The following is a 26129-nucleotide window of genomic DNA, read 5'->3' on the forward strand; positions in this document are numbered from 1 at the left end:
ATACAGCGATACTCCAGATCCAACGCTTTTTTGTGTGATCAGCTAGGGCTAAGAATACTTTCATTTAGCCCAGTTACTTGACTAAATATGTTTTTTAATCATTCCAGACCGAAAGAAAAAAGCATTGGAGATGTGTAACACTAAGGCGTTATAATTCGTCTTTCCAATCAGTTTGAAGGTGACATTTATAAGCTTTTCCACCAGATGTATTTCTACACACAAGAAATTTGATCTAATTTCAGCTTTATCAATTTGTAATAGCCTAAACTCAGCTTTTGCACAATAAGTCCAGCTAAAGAATCCATATAAATCGGGATAGATCACAACCCTGCTTAACTTCTGATTTAATACAGAACCAGATACAAGCCTCATTTTCTACCTGAACCGCAGCAGCTTTATTCTCGTACATAGCGCTTAATGTATTTGTTGGATATACCATAAAAGAAAAAGACCTTCGCTAAAGCTCTTCTATCGGCTGAATTGAATGCCATTCGTTATGTTAAAGCGACTAAGGATACTATTATGGTATCGGTACCTTGTCAAGATGCATCAAAGCTCAGTTGTGATCTAAAGGTTAATTTTCCTGAAAGCATAATAACTTCTAAACCTCGGTGATTTTTTTGAATTGTCAGGAGTGTTGACATTGATTTTGATGTTAGTGCCTAGGCATCGGACTTTCCGGGTATAATCAAGTTTAATCGGCTAGGAAAATCGCAAACCGTAAGATTTATTTTTCAAACAGAAGAATACCTGCATTTTTACATCACACATGGCATGAAATTCGGTTATGAGCTTTGTTGAGTGGAACATCATTGTATTCAGCCTAGGCGTTGTATTAAATGTCAAAGTTTTAACCATGGTCAAAATCAATGTAAATCTGAATGTTTCAATAGTGCCCGATGTAGCTGTATTCACATTTCGACTAAAAATTCCCCATGTCAAGCAACAGTTAAAGGCGCCAGTTGTGGCTCGAATGATCATCCAGCTTACAGCATTAGGTGTAAGACTTTAAAGAAATTTTGTAAATGAATGTAGTAATGCTTCGCGTTACGTCCTTTAATTCAAATGGTGTGTTGGGGAAATTACCTGTACTTCATAGTTTTTTGAATGAAAAATCATCTTTATTATGTCTTCAAGAACACCATCTCCTTGATCATTCGTTGAATCTGCTTTCTAGTTTGTCTACTCAGCATGATATTTTTGCTGTTCCCTCCACGCCGACTGGCGGGCGTCCTTCCGGTGGCTTAGCTATTATTTTACCCAAGTCTCTAGATGCAACTATTCTAGCAATTGTTTTTACAAATTGTTGATACAATTTTTTTAGCTTGTAGTTTTCCAAACGTAGTTTTAATTAATTGTTATTTTCCAACTGATTACCATGATGATATCTCCTTTGATGCTTTTACTCAATATGTTTTAATCTTAGTCGTTTTGTCTCTAGTTTATAGTCGAATTTTCGTACTTATATTTTAGGGGATTTTAACTGTGATCCAAATATAGCGAATGAACGGGGAACAATTTTATCGTCTTGTCTTCCTAATTTTTCTGTTTTACCGAAGTCCCAGGATTTTACTTATATTCATTGGAGTGGTAGTAAAACTAATATTGATCATGTTTTTTTCTTCTAACCCAAGTGATCCTTTGTCTGTGGTTATTGTAATCGAAAATTTCCTCGTTAGCGACCACATGCCACTTCAGTTCCTTTTACCCCCCTTGCCTTCTCGTCCTTCCCCAGTAGGTATTTCAGGTAATAAGCTTCCTATTTTTTTTGGTCGGGTTGATTGGAATCCAAATTTTAAACCGCTTTACCAAGAAAGGGTTGAGACTTTAATTGATAAAGTTTTATTCCTGATAGGTTGGACGCGGTGGACAGTAATCAATCTTTGACTATTAATTGTATTTATTCTGAATTAATCCATTGCTTAAAGTACGGTGCTGCGGCAGCTTTTCCTACTAATAGGATAAGATTGGGCACGCAGAAACCTTTTTGGAGCCTCAATCGTTTTTTGGTAAATTCTAATAAGGTGGCAAAACAAGCGTATTGGAAATGGTGGGCACTAGGTAAACCTAGAGACTCGCATCCAGCTTTTTTGCTAATGAAAAAGAGAAAGGCCGAATCCCAAGCGGAGCTCCACCGTCATAATAACCTGATCATGGAAGAACCTTCTTCAAACATTGGTAACGACAAGGAGAGGAATCTCCTTTGGAAAGCTCTCCGAGGCATTAGACGGACTAATACACCTGATATTAATTCCACACCATTGCTAAAAGAGTGGGAAAATATTTTTTCCAAGTTGTCGACTTCGCATGTTTCTAACAGTGAAAGGTTGAAGAATTGCCCAACTGATTACAGGATATTTGAGGATATGTTACGTAAAACTATCAAAACGTTTAAGGCGCGGTCGGCTAAGGATCATGATGGCGTATTTTCTAATCCTCAAACTTGCTCTTTCTTCTTTTCTTATTACTCTACTGGCATTTTTCAACCTTTTACTTACTACTGGTTTAGTATCATAGTCATTCTATATTAGCAGGGTTATGCCTATTCCTAAGAGCGGGAAGAAAGACTTGTCATCTTTTAGTTCCTGGAGGCCAATTACTAAGGAGTTCTATGATTGAGAAAGTGATTGAGTTGTGTTCAGTCTAGCTGCATCTTCGGTAATTTTATCCATGACCTACACTTCACACCTCCTTAGTATATATTTTTATACTTTCTCTACTCTCCGCACATATCTCTTATTTTCGTAGGATCTATCACTCAGACAGTTCTTGTTCAAGCTGTATTAAACATAAAGCATTGTCACTAATACTCCTAGCTGTGTTCCCAGCTTTCTTCCCTAGGACACTGTCAGCGACTTCACAAATTATTTCCCTAAAACTATCCTCTCCATCTTCTACATTGTCAAATTTTAAACTCTCCAGTTTAGTATTCAACGGTTCCTGGAAAGATTCCCCAAAATTCTCATCCTAGAGCCTACCAACGTCATAGCTTCCCGGAAGGTAGTTACCCTTTCTAAATATCGCTGTACCTACCGGAAGGTAGTACCTCCCTAACATATTGACAACACGCCACGACAGACTGCATCCAGCAGCTTGTATTAACTCAGGGTTAATACAAACATTGCTTGTCTAATGCTAACACTTGACAAGCCAGGACCTTCACTGTGTCCTGAATACAGCCTCCAATTCTTTCAGACTTGAAAAATTAGTTCATGCAACATATTCAAGATTTCATATTTCTAATGTAGCATAGGCTCGTCACATCTCCTTTTGTAGAGACTGATGCTGAAAGATTCTTTACCTGTTACGCAACATTTTAAAGAAGACGACGCTTTAGTGGAGACGGATCTGTTTGATTTTCACAGTGACTTTCCACTAAAATCACGCACTTCAAGAAATGAAATGTATGACCTTCTTTTCCAGAGCAAAAATATCTAGTTTCGGCTCAGGTTGCTTTACGAGAATATCTGTACGAGATTTCATTTTCCATCATAGAATTCATTAAAAAAAGTACAGGAACAGTAAAATTTAAAATTTGACTACAATAAACTGAATATAATTTTGAAACCAAAACCAGAGTTAATTAAAACTCGGGTTGCATATTCAAATCAAGTTTAAATGTTCCATAAAAATCGCATTAAACAAGAAAATGGAACATGTAATAGTTTAAAACAGTTGCCTAATGTATTTTCAAATTAAAAGGCGTGAAACCCCTTCCGTGAAGTTGGGACTATTGTGCACGTTTTAGATCTAGAATTACCAGTTACCACAGTAGGATATAGTACGATCTAAGGAACCATAACTGATTTATTAATCCATTCGCGGTTTCGTTCACTGGGGGCTTGTACTTAGAGATGCATAGCTTAATCTTTGAGACAAGCATATGCTACTGGCAGGATCAACCAGGTAAAGCATTCACGTTACCATCAGGCACATTAGAAACGTAGTTAAAATTAGGGTTGCATATTCAAATCAAGTTTAAAACGTTCCATAAAAATTGCAGTAAACAAGAAAACGGAAAATACATTAGCTTTAAGAAGTTGCCTAATGTATTTAAAAATTAAAAGGTGTTATTAACATTGGTTAAAACACCTAGAGTTCTTGCGCAATCATTTCTCAATTTAATTTGGTTGAATTCTTTGTGTGTAAAAAAAAACAAAACAAAACGAAATGACTGCGTGATGCACAGAAAGGGGTCTATATAGCACTGCTGCTTATGAAGAAATTTGCGAATAACAAAAGATTAGATTTATACATTTCTTAATTCAAAATACAGAACTTGAGATGTACAGGTGTATTAAAATAAATTAACATTTTTCAGAAAAAAAAACTTTTATAAAGGATTGTGCAAAACCAGATTGTGATGATCAAAAGCTTTGATTTAACGTAAACATTAGAAAAATAGTTTCGACAAACGAGGAAATTCCTTGTCCCTACCATTACAATTCGGTAAGATAGACGAATTTACCTTCGCAATTTCGCACGTTCCGCCAGTTTTGTTATACAGCTCTTCCACGCTAAGAAATCTTCCGGTAAGCAAACTTGCACTCTCCAAACTTATCAGTCACCTTTAGCACCAGAGTACTATTTTTAATCTTTGATAAAATTTGCATTTCTAACATTGCAGGGAAAAGATAAGAAGAACACTGTCAATGCCAGGAAAGACAAAGGAGATACGATGCTTTGACAAATACAGCTATATGAATAATGCCAGCAGTATAATTTCGGATAATCTTGATTGTTTTGAAATTAACAGTTCTTCGAGTTAGACGACAACTTTACCATTTTAAGAAAAACGCAATCACCTTGTCCCTTTTTCGTTAAAATCCTACTTAATATATATGTACCATACAAGGCTGTACCAGAGGGGAGCGGACATTGAGTGTGACCCCACCGCAATTTTTGTCCGACTCATAAAAAACAACAAAAAAGTATAGAAAAAAAGTTATGACGCAAAAAAATCCCCGATACATTCTTGGTACCATAGAGTTAATTCTAAACAAATCATTTCGTGAAATATTCTCTCGCATCCTATTAAGGGTCCTTGGTTCATATATGTCTTAGATCAATATTTAAATTGCTACGGAAGAAATTCGTTAGATAGCTTAAAAGCAATTCGTAGTAAATTTTGGTTTGATGTTTCAGCCCCGTTGAAACTAATCTAAGAACTGAATTTGCAGCTCGTCTTTCGAGGACAGCAAACACAGTCATGTTTACTTGTCTCTCTCGAGAGGCTCACCCAATCATTAACAAGAACCAGGCGTCAATTTTCATTCCACCTGTCATCAGAGACGGGAAAGGAGCTACTTTTGAAGGGAGGACTTGCTTCTCCAACTTCTTTCTTACTTTCCGGGGTATATAGAGCCAGAAATATTGACCTTCTCCATTTCGTTACCTGATCAGGCCCAAATTCATAGATTAATTCAAATTAAAAAAAACACCGTATTAAGGAACAAGGTCAAACGAATCCTCAACTGCCTTTTAAAACCTGGCATTTGGCATAAGACATTGTAGGTTGAATTAGCTGTTGATATTTATCATAAATTCAGAAAACTGACACACCAAACACGATATCTTTTAGCTTTATTTGGGGAGGCAATGGAAGGGTATTAAGGATAGTATTGGAAATTTTAAAAAATAATTTCTCCTGTAGAATTAAGTAAAAAAAAGAAGAAAAAAGACGAATGCTTTCAAATGAAAAAAAGGATGAAGATCCTCCAGCTTTATTGATCATGGATACAGGATCGAATCGACTTTTCAGTTCTTGGATTCAATGAAAACGCATCCTTAAATAAAGCAAAGATGAAAATACAAATTTGTGTTTGCACGTCAAAAGTTTATTTTACTACCAGAGAACAAAACAATAGAAACTTGTGGGATTGAATATGTTGGTGAATAATCAATAAGAATACGAGACCTATATAGCACTCCCGTTCAAATTACTGAATGTGGCCCATCTGCTATATCTGGGCAAGCCCAAAACACTCCTCAATAAACGAACTGATTACAAGTTGGAATGAAAAGAAAATTTAATCTACTTTTTTTGTACTTTTAAAAACATTTCACTTTTTTTTTGCATTTTGTTCACGTTTATATATCGCATCTAACCCATGACTCGAGAGAAGAGTTTAAAACTACACAGAAGTTTCTGCATCATCCCGGTTAATAAACAATTATCAGAATAAAAATAAGAGAAAAGACAAGACTAAGAGTCGAAAAAAGATAACCGGGATTGCCACATGACACAGAAGTTCAGCATAGTAACAAACACACACATGTAGGGAAACAACAATGTCGTTAGCAACTTGTAGATGTTAATCTTAGTCGTTAAGCTCGCAGATCATATAGATGTTATTCAAATTGGGTGGAACAAGTTCATGGTTTGGTGACAGAACTCGAAAACCCAAAAACATGAAGGTCCGAATAGCCTGAGCTGGAATATGAAAAGAAAACTGTTAAAAAGAATATTATTACTAATAAAAAACAACACAAAAGCAAGAAAAGTAAGAAAACATCATACTGATCACAGGCTGCAACACATTTCAAATAAAAATAATAATTTTTATAACTATTATTTTTGTGGAGGCAAATTTTAGAAACCACGAAAAAAACGACAAAAAAAGTACCCCCTATTCTACCCTGGAGCCCGTTTCTCGGGTAACCAACTCTAAATTCACTGTTATGCCATTAATTACCTTGAAAGTAGTGCGTACAAATTGGTGTGATAAGATGTTATACGATACCCCCCGCCCCTCCTTCAGCAAAAGTTTGTTTATATGATCTCCACTCTAAACTGAATGTCTAACATTTTAAATAAGCTTACCCACATTGACATACTTAGGACCCCAAGAGCAATTCTGTCATTCATTTTGTGCTTACATATGCATATACCTCCTTATGGAAGTCATTGCATGTCACAAATAGCTAAAATCAATATGCCTCTAAAAATTCCAGGCTTTATTTCTATCTGAAAGGAACAATCTGAAAAACACTGAAAGTAGCATGATACTAGCGGTTTAAAATTTGCTGTTGAGGTTTCAGTATCTGAGATTACTGGTTCTAGCACAATTTTCCTGGAATTAATGGTCCAAAACAGTGAGACTGGGTTGTAACGCTAAAAACTAGCATGCCAAACTTTCCAACCTGCATTTGGTAAACATGCCTAACGACAAATCTTTTGCGCAAAGTGGTAAAGCGATTTTTTATTAATTCAAATCATTTTGTCTTCTGATCTGTTATTTATTAGTTTTATATGACACACTTTATACCGTTTATGTCAATGATCGTTAAGTAAAGAGCGATCCTTGTCAGTAGAAAACAAACCTAAAAACCAGATTTTGAAAAAAAAAATATTTACATAAAAAACAAGAGCTAAGAGCTCATAATACACTTGTGACGAGGTCGGAAGAGCCAAGAGCTCATATGGCATGAGCTCTAGCAAAATTCTATGAATCAGCAGATTGATTTAAAAGGAAAATCAGAGGCTTGTTGCCGGTCGGGATGTAAAATAAAAGCTCTGAGACACAAGGTCCTTCTAAATATCAAAGTTCATTAAAATCCGATCACCCACCAGTAAGTTAAAAAATACCTTATTTTTTCTAATTTTTCCTCTCCCTTCAGCCACCCAGATGGTCGACTCGGAGAAAACGACTTTATCAAGTCAATTTGTGCAGGTCCCTGACACGCCTACCAAATTTCATCGTCCTAGCACGTCCAGAAGCACCGAACTCACCAAAGCACTGGACCCCCCAGCTCCCCCAAACAGAGCAGATCCAGTCCGGTTACACCAATCATCTATCTACGACATTTGCTTATTCTACCCACCAAATTTTATCCCGATCTCTCTATTCTAAGTGTTTTCCAAAATTTCCGGTTTCCCCCTCCAACTCCCCCCAGTGTCACCAGATCTGGTCGGGATTTAAAATAAGAGTTCTGTGACATGAGTTCCTTTTAAATATCAAATTTCATTAAGATCTGGTCACCCGTTCTTAAGTTAAAAATACCTCATTTTTTCTAGTTTTTCCAAATTAACCGCAATACCCCCACTGCCCCCAGGTGGGCGAATCGGGGAAACGGCTATTTCTAATTTAACCTTGTCTGGTCCCTGATACGCCAGCCAAATTTCATTCTCCTAGCTTATCTGGAAATGCCTAAACTAGCAAAACCGGAACAGACAAACCGACAGAATTCGCGATCGCTTTATGTCAATTGGTAAATACCAAGTGCCATAAAAATCTGCTTTTAAAGCTGATTCCAAATGTGTCAAATTTTAAAAAAGGGGAGGAAAACCGCAAAAGGAGCGTGCTCTTGATGAAACTTTTACAAACAAGGTAATAACGACAGTGAAGCCTATAGCAGAGAAATTGAAATAAGCTGTTTTACGTTACTGAACGCACATGGCAGGAGGGGGAGTGTTAGAAGAGGACGGACTGCCGAAATCCCCAAAAGATGAATGATCCCTCCCATTCCACGGGAAAAATCCAGTTTAATTACGTAAAGCCACATACACCTAGACAGCTAGATAGACTACCCCCTAAATTCTGAAAAATACCTTTACTAGACATTTTCATAGAAAAATACTTTTTTCGCATTCCCCCCTAGTTTTTGAAAAATACATTTCACCGCCACCACCCGCCTCACCCCCTACATTTTTCTGGATTGACACTCACACACCTAAACGAATACTGCCCTCAAATCATTCCTTTACAAAAGTTAGGCTTCAGAATTAAAACTTGAAGCGAAAAGACAGTGTCCAATTCAAAAGTTCAAGTGTTCAACCCGTTGGACCCCTGTTGAACATCCCAACAACCCCCGACTCTTTCCAAAAAAGGTTGACTCCTTTTTATCGTACCCCAATACTTCATATGAACATATGAGCAATGTGAAAGTAAAACAAAAGAAATTTTGATATATTCGCTTAAATAATAAAACATGCGTAATTATCACCTGGGCATATTTGTTGCATTTTAAATTACCAGTAGTATGTGTATGGGGGAGGGGGGGGGGAGCAAAGCTGATAACTATTATTTGCTGTAAGTTTTAAAGTCCTCTATTACATTCATTTACAAACATAAATTTATTTATATTTAATTAAAGACCTACAAAAAGAGAGATATGTGAATGTCAAATACGCTTTGAGGTACACTATATCCAATGCACATAAATAAATTAGGAAGTGAACTCTGAAGAATAAAACAAAACCTATAGGGATGTAGTATAAAATTAACGTATACAAAAACTTATTTTTGGACAGGAGCGGTCAACCATAAAAGAGAAGAATATGGATTGTATGGAAGAGATTAAAAATCATTAACAAATTGAAACTTAAGAGGAAAAAAGACCCCAACCTTGTGCACGTGTCTGGAATCATAATAACAGAATCATTATAATAATAGACTAATAGAATAATAATATAATAGAAAAAGAAAGAAGAAAATAATAATAGAATAAATAATAGAATCAGAACGATAATAAAAATAGAAAAAGAAACTACTCAAAAACGCTGAATGCCAAAAGATTTTGAGGCTTTAACTTCGAAAAACAAAAACAACTGATAAAGAGAAAGAGAACAAGATCAATGATAGAGCTTGCCTGAATCTTGGCTTAGTTCTCGGGATCAATATCTTGGTTTCACAATATAGCGCCGGGAAACTAATAGAAACAAGACCGAATTTAACCTTCAGCAAAATAAAATGTATAAATGAAATAGTCCCCTTTTAAAGAACAAGGCTAACAATATTCAAGTCCATAAGGGTTGTATCATTGACAAAGTATGTTGAAATTTTAAACAATTAACCATTAGTAACCATTTACATTAAAGTATCAATTCAAAGAAACATGGAATGTCTCGATTTAAGTTTTCTTATATTTTGATTGTAATGCAGCAAAATCCTGCTTTGATGTGCTTTTAAAATGGAATCAAATACACATGTTGCTAAATTACATAATAATTATTTAATTTGCACTTTTTAAGTTAGATATTTAAGGGTTGGGACACATGAATGAGTCAACAATACTGCACCGAATCACCGCTCTGTTGAACCATCAGAAGTCATTAGACGGAAAAATACCCTTCTTCCATCCTACACAATGCAGAACCTCTACATTCGCCATTTATCGCAAAACCTCAGTATATTTTCCTCTTGTAAATTTAAGACACAGTTTTAGAACATTTTGAGGGAATAAAAAGGCTATTCAAGCCAATCTTTCTTGATACTCTACAATAGGGTTCTCAGATATGCTGAATCTGATGGTATTTTTTTGAAAATCCGGCAAATTTTATCAGGTTTGTAGCTGTTGATCAGGTAAAAATAATAAATTTTAAATATTTGGAATCAGCGTAAAAAAACACTTCTTTTTTGACTCTCGGTTACTATTGGGCCGAGTAGCTCCTTACTTACTGATCGTTTACCACGAACTGTATGCAAGATACCATGAAACACAAGGGAGAAGTGTGCCAGGAGGCGTGACATTGTAGAAATTTACCTACCTATGTGCGGGACGAAGTGTGCTTAACAATTGTGTGCTGTGGGGTGTTCCCAGGGTTGCCACCCCTAGTGATTTATCACTATTTCTAGTGATTTTTCAGCTGGTGACTTTACTTCTACAGCTAATGTTTTCTTATGATAAAGTGCGTGAATCGTAATTTCAAGTTATCAAATCATCCAGGAAGCTAATTATCGAAAGAAAAAGGACTCAAGTGAAAACTTTACTGACTGCCAATGAAGACCCAAATTATTTTGTTTGCTCTGTTTCAGTAACCATAGTTGACCAAATTCGAGAAAATTGACAAAATTTGTACGAACCGATTTGCATAAAGTTCACATTTAAACAAAAGCCAATCACGCAACCATACATAAGACACATGTTAGGATGTCGGCTGTATGCAATTGTACATATGTATATCTATGAATTGATCTTCTGATATGGAATTCTAGCAAAATGAAAGAGTATTTTTATTTCAAAATCTCACGTATACCCTATGTTAAATAAATTTAAAGAAACCTACAGGTCAAATATTGTGTTTGATAAATTTAATGAATATTTTTCATTTATAAGCAAGCTTATTAACTTTTTCAAAGTTCATTTTATCTTGCATTGCAAAAGTCAAACTTATATGAAGTGGAATATGCAAAATTTGTTGATCTTCTTTATTATTAAAAGCATGGGTACTTGTGTATTATCCCGAACACACTCAAAAAATGAAGCTAGGTTAATCATACTGAAATATACCAAATATAATGAAAATATAATGCTTGAGAAACAAAATTATGAAAACTACAACAAAGAATTATGAAAAGTAGGCCGCTCAGAGCGTATTATATTAAATACCTAACCTAACCACCTCTATATATTAAATATTCAATTAAAATATACCTGCATCGTTGTTTATTTCACGAAAGCTAATTATAACCGAATAAGAGAGAAAACCAGTTTTACTCAGATCAAACAAAGCAAACTTCTTGAGTGGGTTTTGGATAAAACACAAGTACCAAAGCATGTAAAGTTTTAGTCTGTTTCTTTTTTATTATTAAACTATTATAAATTAAATATAATCGACAGTCACGTTCATTCTCAATTTATACTAACTCCGTTATACATAGTAGGGGAGACTGGGGTAATGGCGTTCACCTAAGGTAAAATGAGAATAAAAAATAGCATAAACCTAAAATTCAAACGAACTAATGTTAAATCGCTGACATAGTATATTTTACCTATTGTATACTCAAATTGAGCCTTAGACAAGCTTACCTATTGGTATTATGAATGATTTTGCAAAATCAGCTTTGACCGGTATTACCCCCTATCATAGGGTAATGGCAGTCGCTAATGTCATGTTCTACTAAATGGCTGTAAATTAAGAAATATGAGAAATTTCAAAGACACAAACATGTTAAACTTAAATCGTTATATTTTTATTGTTACATAATTCCGTATTTAGGAAATTACAAAAATGTAATTGAAAGCGTGGACATAATTAGAAGCCAAACACTTGAAAAAACATCTTTCCATACAAAAAATGGCTCACAAAATTTAAGCGCCAATATATTTAACTCATGAGCTTTAAGAACTTTAAGTCAATTTCACTTTCTGGAGCACATGTCACATAAACACGCGTCAGGACTGTCCCATCCAGAACATTCTTGATGTGCCCATAATGCTCAAGAGGTTGACCGATACCATACCTCTCCATCTTTCTATGTGTCTTCGCAATAGAAATAAATTTCTTTACCCTTTTTCTCAAACAAAGCTCACTTTTTTATTCGTCTTAACAAACGTTTTCCTCATCAATCGATTCGCTCTCTTTTTTCTTAAAGCAGGATTTTCATCGCTGTTGAAGTCAAGATCTGAGAATGTTGCTTTTGTCTCGCTCCTTTTCTTGGTTCATCAGCCCAACTACTGCATCCAGGTAGAGGAGAAATCTCTTGCACAGACACATCAATTTCTGTGTTAGGCTGACTATAAACTTTTACAAGTTAGGCCGAGGATTCTAAGTTTTGTTCAGTCATGACTTCGTATTGGTCTACTTTTGTGATGACTTCATTTGAATTAGCTTTCAAGTAATCTTCCACACAATCAGGCGTTAACTCTTGATTCTTCTGGATGATGTCCTCTACCAAAAATGCTCATCTTTGAAAACTCCTTGATTAAGAGGATGGATCTCAGTGTTTTTGAACCCACTTGTTGCTTTTGCAATCGTAGCAACTGGTGAATAGGACTTATTGAATAGCTCTGCTACATCGTAAGGGGTAGATTTTACTATGTTCCTGGTTTTCATGAGCCTTCAAGGGTGAGTAAAATACTACATTCAGAGGCTGAAGCCTATGTGATGTATGGGGTGGCAGCGACATGATAACAATCCCTTTCTCCCCACAAATATCATAAGCTTCACCTGAGCAATGAGTGGAATGGTTGCCCAGAATAAAAAGAATTTTGTTGTTATTACTAGCATGAATAAACTGAGCAAAGTGTTTTAACCAAATAACGAACAGTTCTTCATTGATCCAGCCTGTCTTAGAGCATGAGTAAACTGATCCAGGTGGTCCGTTTTTTTCTAAGAGCGGGGACATACGAGATCAAGGAAAAATGAACATTGGTGAAGCATAAAGCCCTCCCGAACTCATTGCACACACAACTGTAATGTTTTTGCTCCTTTCCCAAATTGTAATAAGACCCACACGCTTTTGGCCCCGTTCTGCCAGTATTAGACCAGGGTCCTGCACAGTACTTCCTCTTTATTAAACCCCATGGCTCTTCCGATGCCAGTGGCTTCGGGTTTGCGCACACTAATTTTGTTTCTGTCCATGAACTCCTACATCCAATCCAGGCCAGCCATTTTTGTTTCTTGATCGAATCTATGACTTAACTGGTTTTTTCTGCATATTGAAATGCAATTTTCCTTAATTTTAGTGCAGTGATGCCGTAGAAAATCTTCGATAAAGTTTTTACGTGGTCAGCTAGAGCTGCTTCGTGTGGAGGGAAGACACACTCCCTGCCTAAGCTTTGATCAGAATCAATCTCACTCTTCATTCGTTCTTGCAACGGGCTGAATGGTATTTTGAACTGATCTGCAGCTTTGCGAATCGATAATCCTCTAGTAATGGCTGTTTTTGCTTTCCTTAAGTCCTCTGCAGTCCATTTATCTTTATATGTTTTCTATATTTATTTTCTCGGTCTCTGAAATATAGAAAAAAAAATATATGAAAAATATTGGCACTAATGGGGCAATGCCGGTCGCGACTGCTGTTACCCCAAGTGTGGTGACCACCATTACCCCAACCGCATGGTCATTATTTTATCGGCTAAAAATGAAAATATAAGTGCTTAAACCTTAATAAAATGCTACAAGATACAACAATATGGCTTACCTTGTTATTGCGAGATAAGTCTCGTTTCGTGAAATGTAAACAGAAAGAGATGATAGTGGATTAATCTATTGTCGGTCTTATAAGGTGAAGCGTAAAAACAGTCTTTCTCGCACAACAGACAAACTAAAACTGGCAAGATGGCGAGCGCTCCACTAGCACTTCCATAAACTTTCTTGAGATGGCAGATACAATCGGTATGAATCTGCGTTATCGACTTTACGAGAAATCATGGTGACCGGCATTACCCACTGGCCGCCATTACCCCAGTCTCCTCTATACTTTATTTTATTATAATACGTTTTATTTTTAAGACTTTGTAATAGCTCAAAATAACTATTAATTAATTTTGCTTCAACCATGATGGGGAAGATTAAACAGACGTTCCAGAACTGCTGAATCGAAAGTTTCTGTTTTTTTTTTTATTGTACTTTAAGGCCGTGATTAAGTGAACTTGAAAACATCGAGCTTCAAAATTGAAGTGAGGTTAGCCTTCTGTCTTTTAATTCTCTAGAGACCGTTGGTTGTCAAAACTTCAAATAGCACCAATTATCAAGTCTTGTCAAAGGTTTTGATAGACAGCTTCCTTTGGTGAGATGTTTCAGCCGAGAAATAGTAATATATTTGGCTGGGTAAAAATAAAATTTTATTAGTTAAAGTAAAATAAAAATTTTAAATTTCAAGATTTAAATTTTTTTTTTTAAATTCTTTAATTTTTTTAATTTTTTACTTAAAATTTAAGTAAAAATAAATTTTATTAGTTAAAGATATACGCAACTTACAAATTAGCTTACGTAAAGAAACTTCTGTATTCTCATATTTTTATTGCATATATGAGGGGGTTCACCCCCTCGTCAGTACCTCACTCTTCACGCTATAGCTTAAATTTTGTCCCAATTTCTTAAGAATGACCCCTGAATAACAAAAGCCGTAGAATAAATAGTTGAAATTTCTAAAAATACTTTAACGTAAAGAGCGAGGTATTAGGAGGTGAGCCCCTCATATGCGTAATAATTTCTGTTCTTTTTAACAGAAATTATTATGGAATATTTACAGGAATTAATATTTACAAGAAAATAATAACAGGGATATTCTGTTCCTTTCAGTTGAAAAACTTTGCCATATTTATTTTTTCATTGTTTTTTTTTTAAATAATGCTAGAAAATCCTGCGCTCCCTTCATGGAAATTTTCTTCCCCGATGACAAATTCCTCCGTGAAAAGTTCCCCAACATATCCCCCTCTTCTCAACCCCTGCCCCCAACCAAATGAAAACGCCCCAGAAAACGTCTGTACACTTCCCAATAACCATTACTATATGTAAGCACTGGTCAGTGTTAGTAACCCGTAGCCCCTCCCACGGGGACTGTGGGGGAGAAGGTCATCCCAAACGGCATAGTTGTAAGGATTGTCGACTACGCTGAATAAAATGGCTATCTCAGAATTTTGATCCGGTGACTTTGGGAAAATAATTAGCGTGCGACGGGGGCCTAGGCGCCCTCCGATTTTTTTGGTCACTTAAAAAGGGCACTAGAACTTTTCATTTCCGTTAGAATGAACCCTATCGCAACATTCTAGGACCACTGGGTCGATACGATCACCCCTGAAAAAAAAAAAAAAAAAAAAAAAAAAAAAAAAAAAAAAAAAAAAAAAACAAACAAATAAACACGTATCCGTGATCTGCCTTCTGACAAAAAATACAAAATTCCACATTTTTAAACAGTTCGAGGTAACGAACTGTAGTAAGGAGCGACTAAGCTCAATAGTAACGAAACAAAAAAAAAAATGGAATTTTGATACCAATAGTTATATCAAAAGAATGGCATTTTAATGCTGATTTTAAATATATAAGTTTCATCAAGAATAGTCTTACCCATCAAAAATTACGAGCCTGAAAATATTTGCCTCATTTTAGAAAATAGGGGGAAACACCCCCTAAAAGTCATACGATCTTAACGAAAATCACACCATCAGATTCAGCGTAACAGAGAACCTTGTTGTAGAAGTTTCAAGCCCCAATCTATAAAAATGTGGAATTTCGCATTTTGTGCCAGAAGACAAATCACGGATGCGTGTTTATTTGTTTTTTTTCCAGGGGTGATGGGAAATTGGAGGGCACCTAGGCTCGCTCCCACGGTCATTTTCCCCCAAAGTTACCGGATCAAAATTCCGAGATAGCCATTTTATTCACCATAGTCGAAAAACCCAATAACTGTGTCTTTGGGGACGACTTGCTCCCCCGCAGTCCCCGTGGGAGGGGCTGCAAGTTACAATCTTTGACCTGTGTGTACATATAGTAATGGTTACTAAGAAGTGTACAGACGTTTTCAGGGGGATTTTTTTGGTTTGGGGGGGATATTTGAGGGGAGAGGGTTACCGGGGAGGATTTTTCCATGAGGAACTTCTCATGGGGGAAGAGACTTTCAATGGAGGGGGTGCAGGATTTTCTAGCATTATTAAAAAAAAAAACAATGAAAAAATAAACATGAAAAGTTTCTACTGAAAGTGAGAAGCAGCATTAAAACTTAAAACGAACAGAAATTATTACGCATATGAGGGGTCTACCTCCTCGTAATACCTCGCTCTTTACGCTAAAGCATTTTTAGTGATTTCAACTATTTATTCTACGGCCTTTGTGATTCAGGGGTCATTCTTAACGAATTGGGACAAAATATAAGCTTTATTATCAAGAGCGAGGTATCAACGAGGGGTGAGCCCCCTCATATACGCAATAAAAATATACGAATATTGAAGTTCGCTACGTAATTTAATTCGTAAGTTACGTATATTTTTTACTTACGAAGACGTTCGTAAAAATAATAAGTAAATGATGCCTTTTTAAGTAATCAAAAATAGGAGGGCAACTAGGCCTCCTCCCTCGCTCCTTTTTTCTCAAAATCTTCCGATGAAAACTGTGAAAAAGCCATTTAGCCTCAAAAAATTAATATGCAAATTTCGTTTTAATTATTTATATGTGGAGAGCCAAGATCAAACCGTGCATTAATTCAAAGACGTCCAGAAATTAAAAAAAAAAGTTTGTTTAAATGAAAGTAAGGAGCGACATTAAAACTTAAAACGAACAGAAATTACTCCGTATATGAAAGGGGCTTTTCTTCCTCAACGCTCCGCTCTTTACGCTAAAGCTTGACTCTTTCTCTTAACTCTACATTTTAAAACAGTAAAAAACTTTAGCGTAAAAAGCGGGGCGTTAAAGAGAAAAAGCCCCTTTCATATACGGAGTAATTTCTGATCGTTTTAAGTTTTAATGTCGCTCCTTACTTTCGCATTTTCGTGCTGTTGGAGTTTGTTTTCTAAATTTTGTTGGGTTTCCCCAACAAATTGTTTTCCACAAGAACCAAGTAATATATTTATACCACTTTGGATGTTTTTCTGCAATTACATCTTTGCCCGAATTTACTAAAGTTCGTATAATTATTTTGGATTTGAAGGCACCTTTGATATTTTATTTTTTTATTTTTGCTAATTTCTGTGATAAAACTGGGACACAAAGGTAGAGATACATAATTTATTTTCTTATCAATTTCGTTGATATTTTTCAGAATTTGCGTTGGTGTCAACTAGAGCAAAAAAAAAAGTTTTCTAAATGCAAAAAGAAAGTATTTTTTTAAACAAATATTAAATTAAACGAATATTCCTCGAAAACAATCGACGATTATTTGCTTAGAATGAAAATGAAATACCAAGATAAAGATATGTTTCTAAATCTGGAAGGATAATTGCATCACCCCCTCATTGGTGCCTATGTTGAACACAAGAGACAAGTTAAACAATTGATAAAACATGGTTAAAAGCCCAGAAAGCTACTAAAACTGGCTATTTTAATATGCAAAAGCAGCTAAATATAATCTTAGCTGTTTTCTTGCTAATGCAGTTATTTTTCTCAAGAATCTAGTGATTTTTTTTTGTTAATTTAGTGATTTTTCTTTTAAGAATCTAGTGATATATTTTTTCACCCGGCGGGAGCCCTGAGTTGCAGAACATTAATCACTCTGAAAACAAAATTAGGTGGTGGATACAATGGCGTAATTTCGTAAAAATTCCCGGGGAAGGGGGGCAAAGTTGGAGCCAATTTCCCAAATCAAGTGAAAATTACAATAAAAATTAAAAAATAACCCATTTGGTACCATAAAATACTATTTAGTACTATAAAGGTGGTAATGCTTGGGTAGTATTTAGCACCCAAACCAAGGTCTGGGAGGGGTAGTTATCCCCCTGCCCCATAGCAAATTAAGCCGCTGGGTGGATACCTGGTGGCCCCTTAACTCCTATCATAAACTATAAGCATCAACACATTGAATGAAGTTATTACTGAAATTCGACAAACTTTCGATAACTTTAAGTAACATCGAAATATCAAATGACACCACAACCAAATGTTTATTTTTGAAATTGAACAGTTCGTGGTAAAGAACTGTAAGTAAGGAGTGACCCGGCTCAATAGCAACCGAGACTCTAAAAAACGGAATTTTTATACCAATAGATATATCAAAAGAATCGAATTTTTATGTTGATTTCAAATATATAAGTTTCATCAAATTTAGTCTTACCCATCAAAAGTTAAAAGCCTGAGAAAATTTGCCTTATTTTCGAAAAAAAGAGGAAAAATCCCCTAAGAGTAATAGAATCTTAATGAAAATCACACCATCAGATTCAGCGTACCAAAGAACCCTGGCGTAGAGGTTTCTAGCTCATATCTGCAAAAATGTGGAATTTTGTATTTTTTGCCATCACAGATACATATTTATTTTTTTTAATTTTTTCAGAGATAATCATATTGACCCTGTGGTCCTAGAAATTCGCAAGAGCACTCATTCAAAACTGAAATTCAAAGTTCTAATGCTCCTTTTAATTAACCAAAAAAGAAACTACGTTGGAGGATCACTCCACGGAGGAATTTTTCATGGGGGAAGGGAATTTTCCATAAAGGGGGCGCTGGATTTCCCAGATATATTTAAAAAACAAATCAGAAATTAAATAAAAAACAACTTTTTTTCAACTGAAAGTATGGAGCAACATTGAAACTTAAAACAAACAGATATTATTATGTATATGAGGGGGGTTAACCCCCTCGTCAATACCCCGATCTTTACGCTAAAGTTTTTTTTAGCACTTTAAAAAGAGTTATTTATTCTAATTACACAGATTCTGTGATTCAGGGGTCATTCTTAAAGAACTTGATCAAAATTCGAACTTTAGCGTACAGTGCGAGGTATTGACGAGGGGACGAACCGCCTCATATACATACTAATTTCTTTCCGTTTTAAGTTTAATGTTTTTTTTCTAGCGACTATTGGAGCCAGTCTACTGACTTGATTAAGGGGGTGATTAAGTGAACTGATGGAACTCGAAAATCCCATGTTAAATTGAAAATTTATATTTAAAAAGTACTCAAGTATTCATTGGCGGAAGATGCCGCTTTTAATATCAGGCCATAGCTTCTTGAAGATGCTACAAAATGTTTGAAAGGATTTTGTTCTATTTCCTCTAATTGCTTAGAAATCTTAGAAAATGTCTAGGTATTTTTCACAAGTGTACTCTATGAAGGATATTGCTTTTGGAACAAAATTGGTACTATCATGTGCAGAAGACAATAACCTATAAGATGATTGGAACCATTTTTTGATGTATTTTCCTGTTTTCTAACAGTCCCCTAGAATATTTTCAGCTACCTGAAATTTTTACAAGTCGGTTGCCATAAAGAATCGTTTCAGATCGCCGATAATAACCCCTAGAGACGAAAATGACAAGCTGGAATAATCAGCTGCTTGTTAATAGTGTGAAATTTTCATAAATTATTTCAATGCAATGAAGAAACATAGAAATGAGAAATAGTCAGGAGCCTTCAGGAAAGTTATGCACACAAAGCCGAAATCATGAGGAAAATTAAATCAAAGCGAGGTATGGAACTGCGAAACTGCGAGAAATTTGGGGATAGGCTAGTGGATAAAGAACCGAAAAGAGTCTAAGGCGGACTATTGCATGGAAGTTGGAAAGAATGGACTGGTCAACCCCAAACGAGGCCACGACTACTTTTACCAAGTACAATCAGTCAGCTTGAATGTGCTCAGCTATATACTTGCTTTTTCATGATTTTTACCCAGAAAGACTTCTACATTGAAAAGATAGACCGCAATCCAGGCTTTTGGACCGAAAAGATTTTTCCCAAGCTGAAAGGATTCTTCATTGATGCTTTGATCCCAAAGTTCCACAGGGGGTTCCAATACAAGAGCCGTACTTATAAGATTAATCGTCTAGTACCGGTAACAGGAAAATTCATTTTCCTTACATTCTATCCTTCTTTGTAGTTACATACTTAATTGTATTGTCATTTGAAATAAAATACCTTTGTTTATATTGCTTGTCCTCCAACTTTATCAAACAGTTCGTAGTAACGAACTGTAGTAAAGAGCGACCCGGCTCAATAGTAACCGAAACTCTAAAAATGGAATTTTGGTACCAATAGCTACATCAAAAGAATCGCATTTTAATGCTGATTTTAAATATATTATATAATATAATATACCTGAAATTTTTACAAGTCGGTTGCCATAAAGAATCGTTTCAGATCGCCGATAATAACCCCTAGAGACGAAAATGACAAGCTGGAATAATCAGCTGCTTGTTAATAGTGTGAAATTTTCATAAATTATTTCAATGCAATGAAGAAACATAGAAATGAGAAATAGTCAGGAGCCTTCAGGAAAGTTATGCACACAAAGCCGAAATCATGAGGAAAATTAAATCAAAGCGAGGTATGGAACTGCGAAACTACGAGAAATTTGGGGATAGGCTAGTGGATAAAGAACCGAAAAGAGTCTAAGGCGGACTATTGCATGGAAGTTGGAAAGAATGGACTGGTCAACCCCAAACGAGGCCACGACTACTTTTACCAAGTACAATCAGTCAGCTTGAATGTGCTCAGCTATATACTTGCTTTTTCATGATTTTTACCCAGAAAGACTTCTACATTGAAAAGATAGACCGCAATCCAGGCTTTTGGACCGAAAAGATTTTTCCCAAGCTGAAAGGATTCTTCATTGATGCTTTGATCCCAAAGTTCCACAGGGGGTTCCAATACAAGAGCCGTACTTATAAGATTAATCGTCTAGTACCGGTAACAGGAAAATTCATTTTCCTTACATTCTATCCTTCTTTGTAGTTACATACTTAATTGTATTGTCATTTGAAATAAAATACCTTTGTTTATATTGCTTGTCCTCCAACTTTATCAAACAGTTCGTAGTAACGAACTGTAGTAAAGAGCGACCCGGCTCAATAGTAACCGAAACTCTAAAAATGGAATTTTGGTACCAATAGCTACATCAAAAGAATCGCATTTTAATGCTGATTTTAAATATATTATATAAAAAAAACAAGTTTTTTCAACTGAAAGTAAGGAGCGACATTAAAACTTAAAACGAACAGAAATTACTTCGTCTATAAAAGGGGCTGCTTCTTCATCAACGCCCCGCTCTTTACGCTAAAGTTTGACTCTTTCTCCCAACTCTTCTTTTTAAAACAGTAAAAAACTTTAGCGTAAAGAGCGGGGCGTTGATGAGGAAGCAGCCCCTTTTATATACGAAGTAATTTGTGTCCGTTTTAAGTTTTAATGTCGCTCCTTACTTTCAGTTGAAAAAACTTGTTTTTTTATTTAATTTCTGAATGTTTTTGAATAAATGCATGTTTTGATTTTGGCTCTCCGCAGAGTAATAATTGAAACAAAATTTGATTTTTTTTTTTTTTTTTTTTTTTGCTGAATGGCTTACTCATAATTTTGATCGAATGATTTTGGGAAAAAAGAGCGGAGGAGGAAGCCTAGTTGCCCTCCAATTTTTTGGTTAATAAAAAAAGGCAACTAGAAATTTAATTAATTACGAATGGTTTTATAAGTAAAAGATATACGTAACTTATAAACTAGCTTACGTGAAGAATTTTTTATTCTCATATTTTTATTACACATATGAGAGGGTTTACCCCGTCGTCAGTACCTCTCTCTTTACACTAAATCTTAAATTTTGGCCCAATTAATTAAGAATGACCCCTGAATCACAAAAGCCGTAGAATAAATAGTTGACATTACTAAAAATACTTTAGCGTAAAGAGCGAGGTATCAGGAGGAGGTGAGCCCCTCATATGGGTAATAATTTCTGTTCGTTTTAAGTTTTGATGCTGCTCCTTACTTCCAGCTGAAAAAAAATTTTTCATATATATTTTTTCATTGTTTTTTTTTAATAATGTTAGTAAATCCTGCGCTCCCTTCATGGAAATTTTCTTCCCCCATGACCAAGTCCTCGATGGAAAGTTCCCCCAGTATATCCCCCTCTTTTCGACCCCTCTCCCCGACCAAAAAATTCTCCTGAAAACACCTGTACACTTCCCAATAACCATTACTATATGTAAGCACTGGTCAAAGTTTTTAACTTGTAACCCCTCCCACGGAGACTATGGAGGAGTAAGTCGTCTCCAAAGACATAGTTATAAGGTTTTTCGACTACGTTGAATAAAATGGCTATCTCAGAATTTTGATCCGTTGACTTTGGGAAAATAATTAGCGTGGGAGGGGGCCTAGGTGCCCTCCAATTTTTTTGGTCGCTTAAAAAGGGCACTAGAACTTTTTATTTCCGTTTGAATGAGCCCTCTCGCAACATTCTAGGACAATTTGGTGGATACGATCATCCCTGGAAAAAAAAAAACAAAACAAAAAAAAACAAATAAACACGCATCCGTGATCTGCCTAAAAGTCATAGAACACTACTGTAGAAATTTCAAGCTCCTATCTGCAAAAATGTGGAATTTTGTATTTTTTGTCAGAAGGCAGATCACAGATGCGTGTTTATTTGTGTTTTTTTTCAGGGGTGATCGTATCAACCCAGTGGCCCTAGAATGCTGCAAAAGGGCTCATTCTAACGGAAATGAAAAGTTCTAGTGCCTTTTTTAAGTGACCAAAATCTCGGAGGGCACCTAGGCCCCCGTCCCACGCTAATTATTTTTCCAAAGTAACCGGATCAAAATTCTGAGATAGCCATTTTATTCAGCGTAGTAGGAAATCCTTATAACTAAATCCTTATAAGTGTACAGACGTCTTCAGGGGCGTTTTCATTTGGTCTGGGGCAGGGTTGAGAAGAGAGGGATATGCTGGGGAAACTTTTCATGGAGGAAGAAAATTTCCATGAAGGGAGCGCAGGATTTCCTACTATTATTAAAAAAAACAATGAAAAAATAAATATGACAAAGTTTTTTCAACTGAAAGTGAGGAGCAGCATTAAAACTTAAAAGGAACAGAAATTATTACACATATGAGGGGCTCACCTCCTCCTAATAATTGCTCTCTACGCTAAAGTATTTTTAGAATTTCAACTATTTATTCTACGGCTTTTGTAATTCAGGGGTCATTCTTAAGAAATCGGGACAAAATTTAAGCTCTAGTGTGAAGAGGGAGGTACTGTTGAGGGGGTGAGCCCCCCTCATATATGTAATAAAAATGTGAGAATACAGAAGTTCCTTACGTAAGCTAATTTGTAAGTTACGTATGTCTTTAACTAGTAAAATTTATTTTTACTAATAATTTTACTAATAAAAAAATTCGTAAGAAATTAAAAGTTCTAGTTGCCTTTTCAGGTAACCAAATAATCGGAGAGCAACTATACCTCCTTCCCCGCTCCTATTTTTTTCTCAAAATCGTTTGATCAAAACTATGAGAAACCCATTTAGCCAAAAAAATAAATACCCAAATTTCGTTTTAATTATTCATCTGTGGAGAGCATAAATCAAAACATGCATTGATTAAAAAACGTTAAGAAATTAAATTAAATAAAAACAAGTGTTTTTAACTGAAAGTAAGGAGTGACATTAAAACATAAAACGAACAGAAATTACTTCATATATGAAAGCGGCTGTCTCCTCATCAATGCCCCGGTCTTCACGCTAAAGTCTGACTCTTCCTCTTAACTCTATTTTTTAAAACAGTAAAAAACTTCAGCGTAAAGAGCGGGGCGTTCATGAGGAAGCAGTCCCTTTCATATACGAAGTAATTTCTGTTCGTCTTAAGTTTTAATGTCACTCCTTACTTTCAGTTTTATTTTTTTTTTTTAATTTAATTTGTAAGAAAACTTTGGTTTTCTAAGAATCCTCGAAGAAAGCTTTCAACTAAGTTCGCTGTTTAGTTTCGAATTAATGAAATGAGGTATTTTAAATAGCCTATCCCTAGGAAATAAAGTGGAAAAAACAATAAATTTTAAAATGCATTCTATGCATGCCGTCACAGTTGCATATACATGGGCATTTTGTACTTGAGAATGATAGTGCTCTTTTGCTCATTTTCTAATCTCCCTTGGTCGGTAACCAAGCTTTGCAAGACACTGTCAAATATATTATTATTTCTCGGCTGAAGCATCTCACCAAAGGAAGCTGTCAATCAAAACCTTTGACAAGACTTGATAATTGGTGCTATTTGAAGTTTTGACAATCGACGATCTCTAGAGAATTAAAAGACAGAAGGGTAACCTTACTTCAATTCTGAAGCTCGATGTTTTCAAGTTCACTTAATCACGGCCTTAATGGTAATGCGACTAATTGATTTTGTTTAAAATGAGAAGGAATGCAAGTTGAACATCTTTGTATTAAATTATCATAAATTTGACAAATAAAAATAACCCCAGTATCTCTGTTTAAAGTGTTCATTTTTTAATTTCAATTACCTCCCTAAAAGATAGAAGTAAACCATCTACTGCGGAAACTGAATTTCCCCATCAAAAAAATTAAATGATCTGAGTATTAAAAGCATGGAGAGGTAAAGCAGAATCAAAATCGTCATTTCTACTTTTAGACTACTTTAGATCTTTGTTTATCGAAACCTTGTGTTCGTGTAGCATTTTTCCCACCTATCAAAAGGTTTTGACAATGTAAAACTTCCCACAAGAACATTTGACTATATATGCCAATTACCAAGGACAAGATCAGTTTTATACCTCCCAGGATTACAAAAAACTTTCAACCTTTAGTTCCTTTTTTAAGGAGACTGAAAGATAACGTTTCTATTGAAAGAAAAATTCAAGTTTATCAGTGAATATAGGGGTATATGGTAATATTGTGAAGATTTGTATTTTCTTTTGTGTGGTTCATCAAAGTATTGGAAATACACTAATTATTTTCTCTTTTTTGCCCTTTTAAATCTTCTTTTTGCAATTTGCTCAAAGAGTCTAATGGGGCAACCATTTGAGAAAAACCTGTCTTAATTGCAATTAAGTTCAGAGAATACATGACTGTACGAACAGATTTTTAGAGCTCAATTAACTAAAGAGATAAGCACGTCTGTTTTCACACAAGGAGGATGGCTTGACGAGAAATGCAAGCAACGATCATTGTGGGTTGGTTTCCTATAGGTAGAAATTTAAGATTAGGAATATCTTTAAAAATTATAGCATTCAAGAAAGGAAGCTTCCCTGCATCATCCACCTCAAATATAAACTGAAGGCTGGAATCAAAAACATTAAAATGCACCAAAAAATAGTTCAGAGAATGAAGCCTATGGTCCCAAACGGACAGGACATCATCAACAAAACGGGAACAGTGTGCTTAAAGGGGGCACTATCCAAAGCGGAATTTTGAATGAAACTGTTCCTGAACCTAAAGTACAAGGAAGTCGAACAAGTCTTTATAATCAGAGTTAAACACCCATTTCTTTTTAAACTTTCTTCACATTTATTGACACCGCAGGTGTACATAGGCACTGCACTAAAACTGACTAAGATACTTCCTAGTTGTATTTTGATTTTTTAACTTTTACACAAGATGGGCTGAGTTCTTTATGTATGATTTCTGTGACATTAAAAGGATCTGAAAAATAATGACTAAAAACTTTCTTAGTCTTGCAGCAGGAGTATTCACAGCCCTTACGACAACAACTAGAGGAAAGGGTGATTATCTTTCAAGAAAACTGCTAGGCTTTCAAAAAATGCTAGAGAATATACTTAAATAATAAAAACGCGATATTTTATTTATTGGCCAAAGGTACCTTAAAACTGTAAGGTTTCTACAAGCTTTTGCATGACATAACATTATTATTATTATGCATAAAAAAGGGCCTTTGGGGTGTTTCGATGACTCTCACCCCCAATGCCAAAATATATGTTCTAACTCCACAACCAGCCAGATGCAGACATACTGAGCTAGTGTAATCAGACAATTATCAACTACCAACTATTTTCCGATGATAAAGGATATTTTAACGAACAATGTGTCAATTG

At 35.4% G+C, this 26129-nt stretch overlaps 2 protein-coding genes across 3 annotated transcripts in view; one reads left to right on the forward strand and one right to left on the reverse strand.

Moving 5' to 3' along the window:
* The window catches only part of LOC136031259 (short-chain dehydrogenase/reductase family 42E member 1-like), a 443764-nt gene that overhangs the window by 365472 nt on the left and 52163 nt on the right, over positions 1-26129 (forward strand). The window lies entirely within an intron of this gene.
* LOC136031257 (ornithine decarboxylase antizyme 2-like) overlaps positions 5816-26129 on the reverse strand; it is a 50057-nt gene continuing 29743 nt past the window's right edge. For both annotated transcript variants that reach the window (XM_065710675.1, XM_065710676.1), the window contains exon 4: positions 5816-6433. In XM_065710675.1, the coding sequence (XP_065566747.1) occupies positions 6321-6433 (113 nt within the window). In that variant the 3' untranslated portion in view covers positions 5816-6320. The remainder of the gene's footprint in view (positions 6434-26129) is intronic.

The sequence above is a fragment of the Artemia franciscana genome, chromosome 9, assembly GCF_032884065.1.
Source record: "Artemia franciscana chromosome 9, ASM3288406v1, whole genome shotgun sequence".
Taxonomy (NCBI): Eukaryota; Metazoa; Arthropoda; class Branchiopoda; order Anostraca; family Artemiidae; genus Artemia; species Artemia franciscana.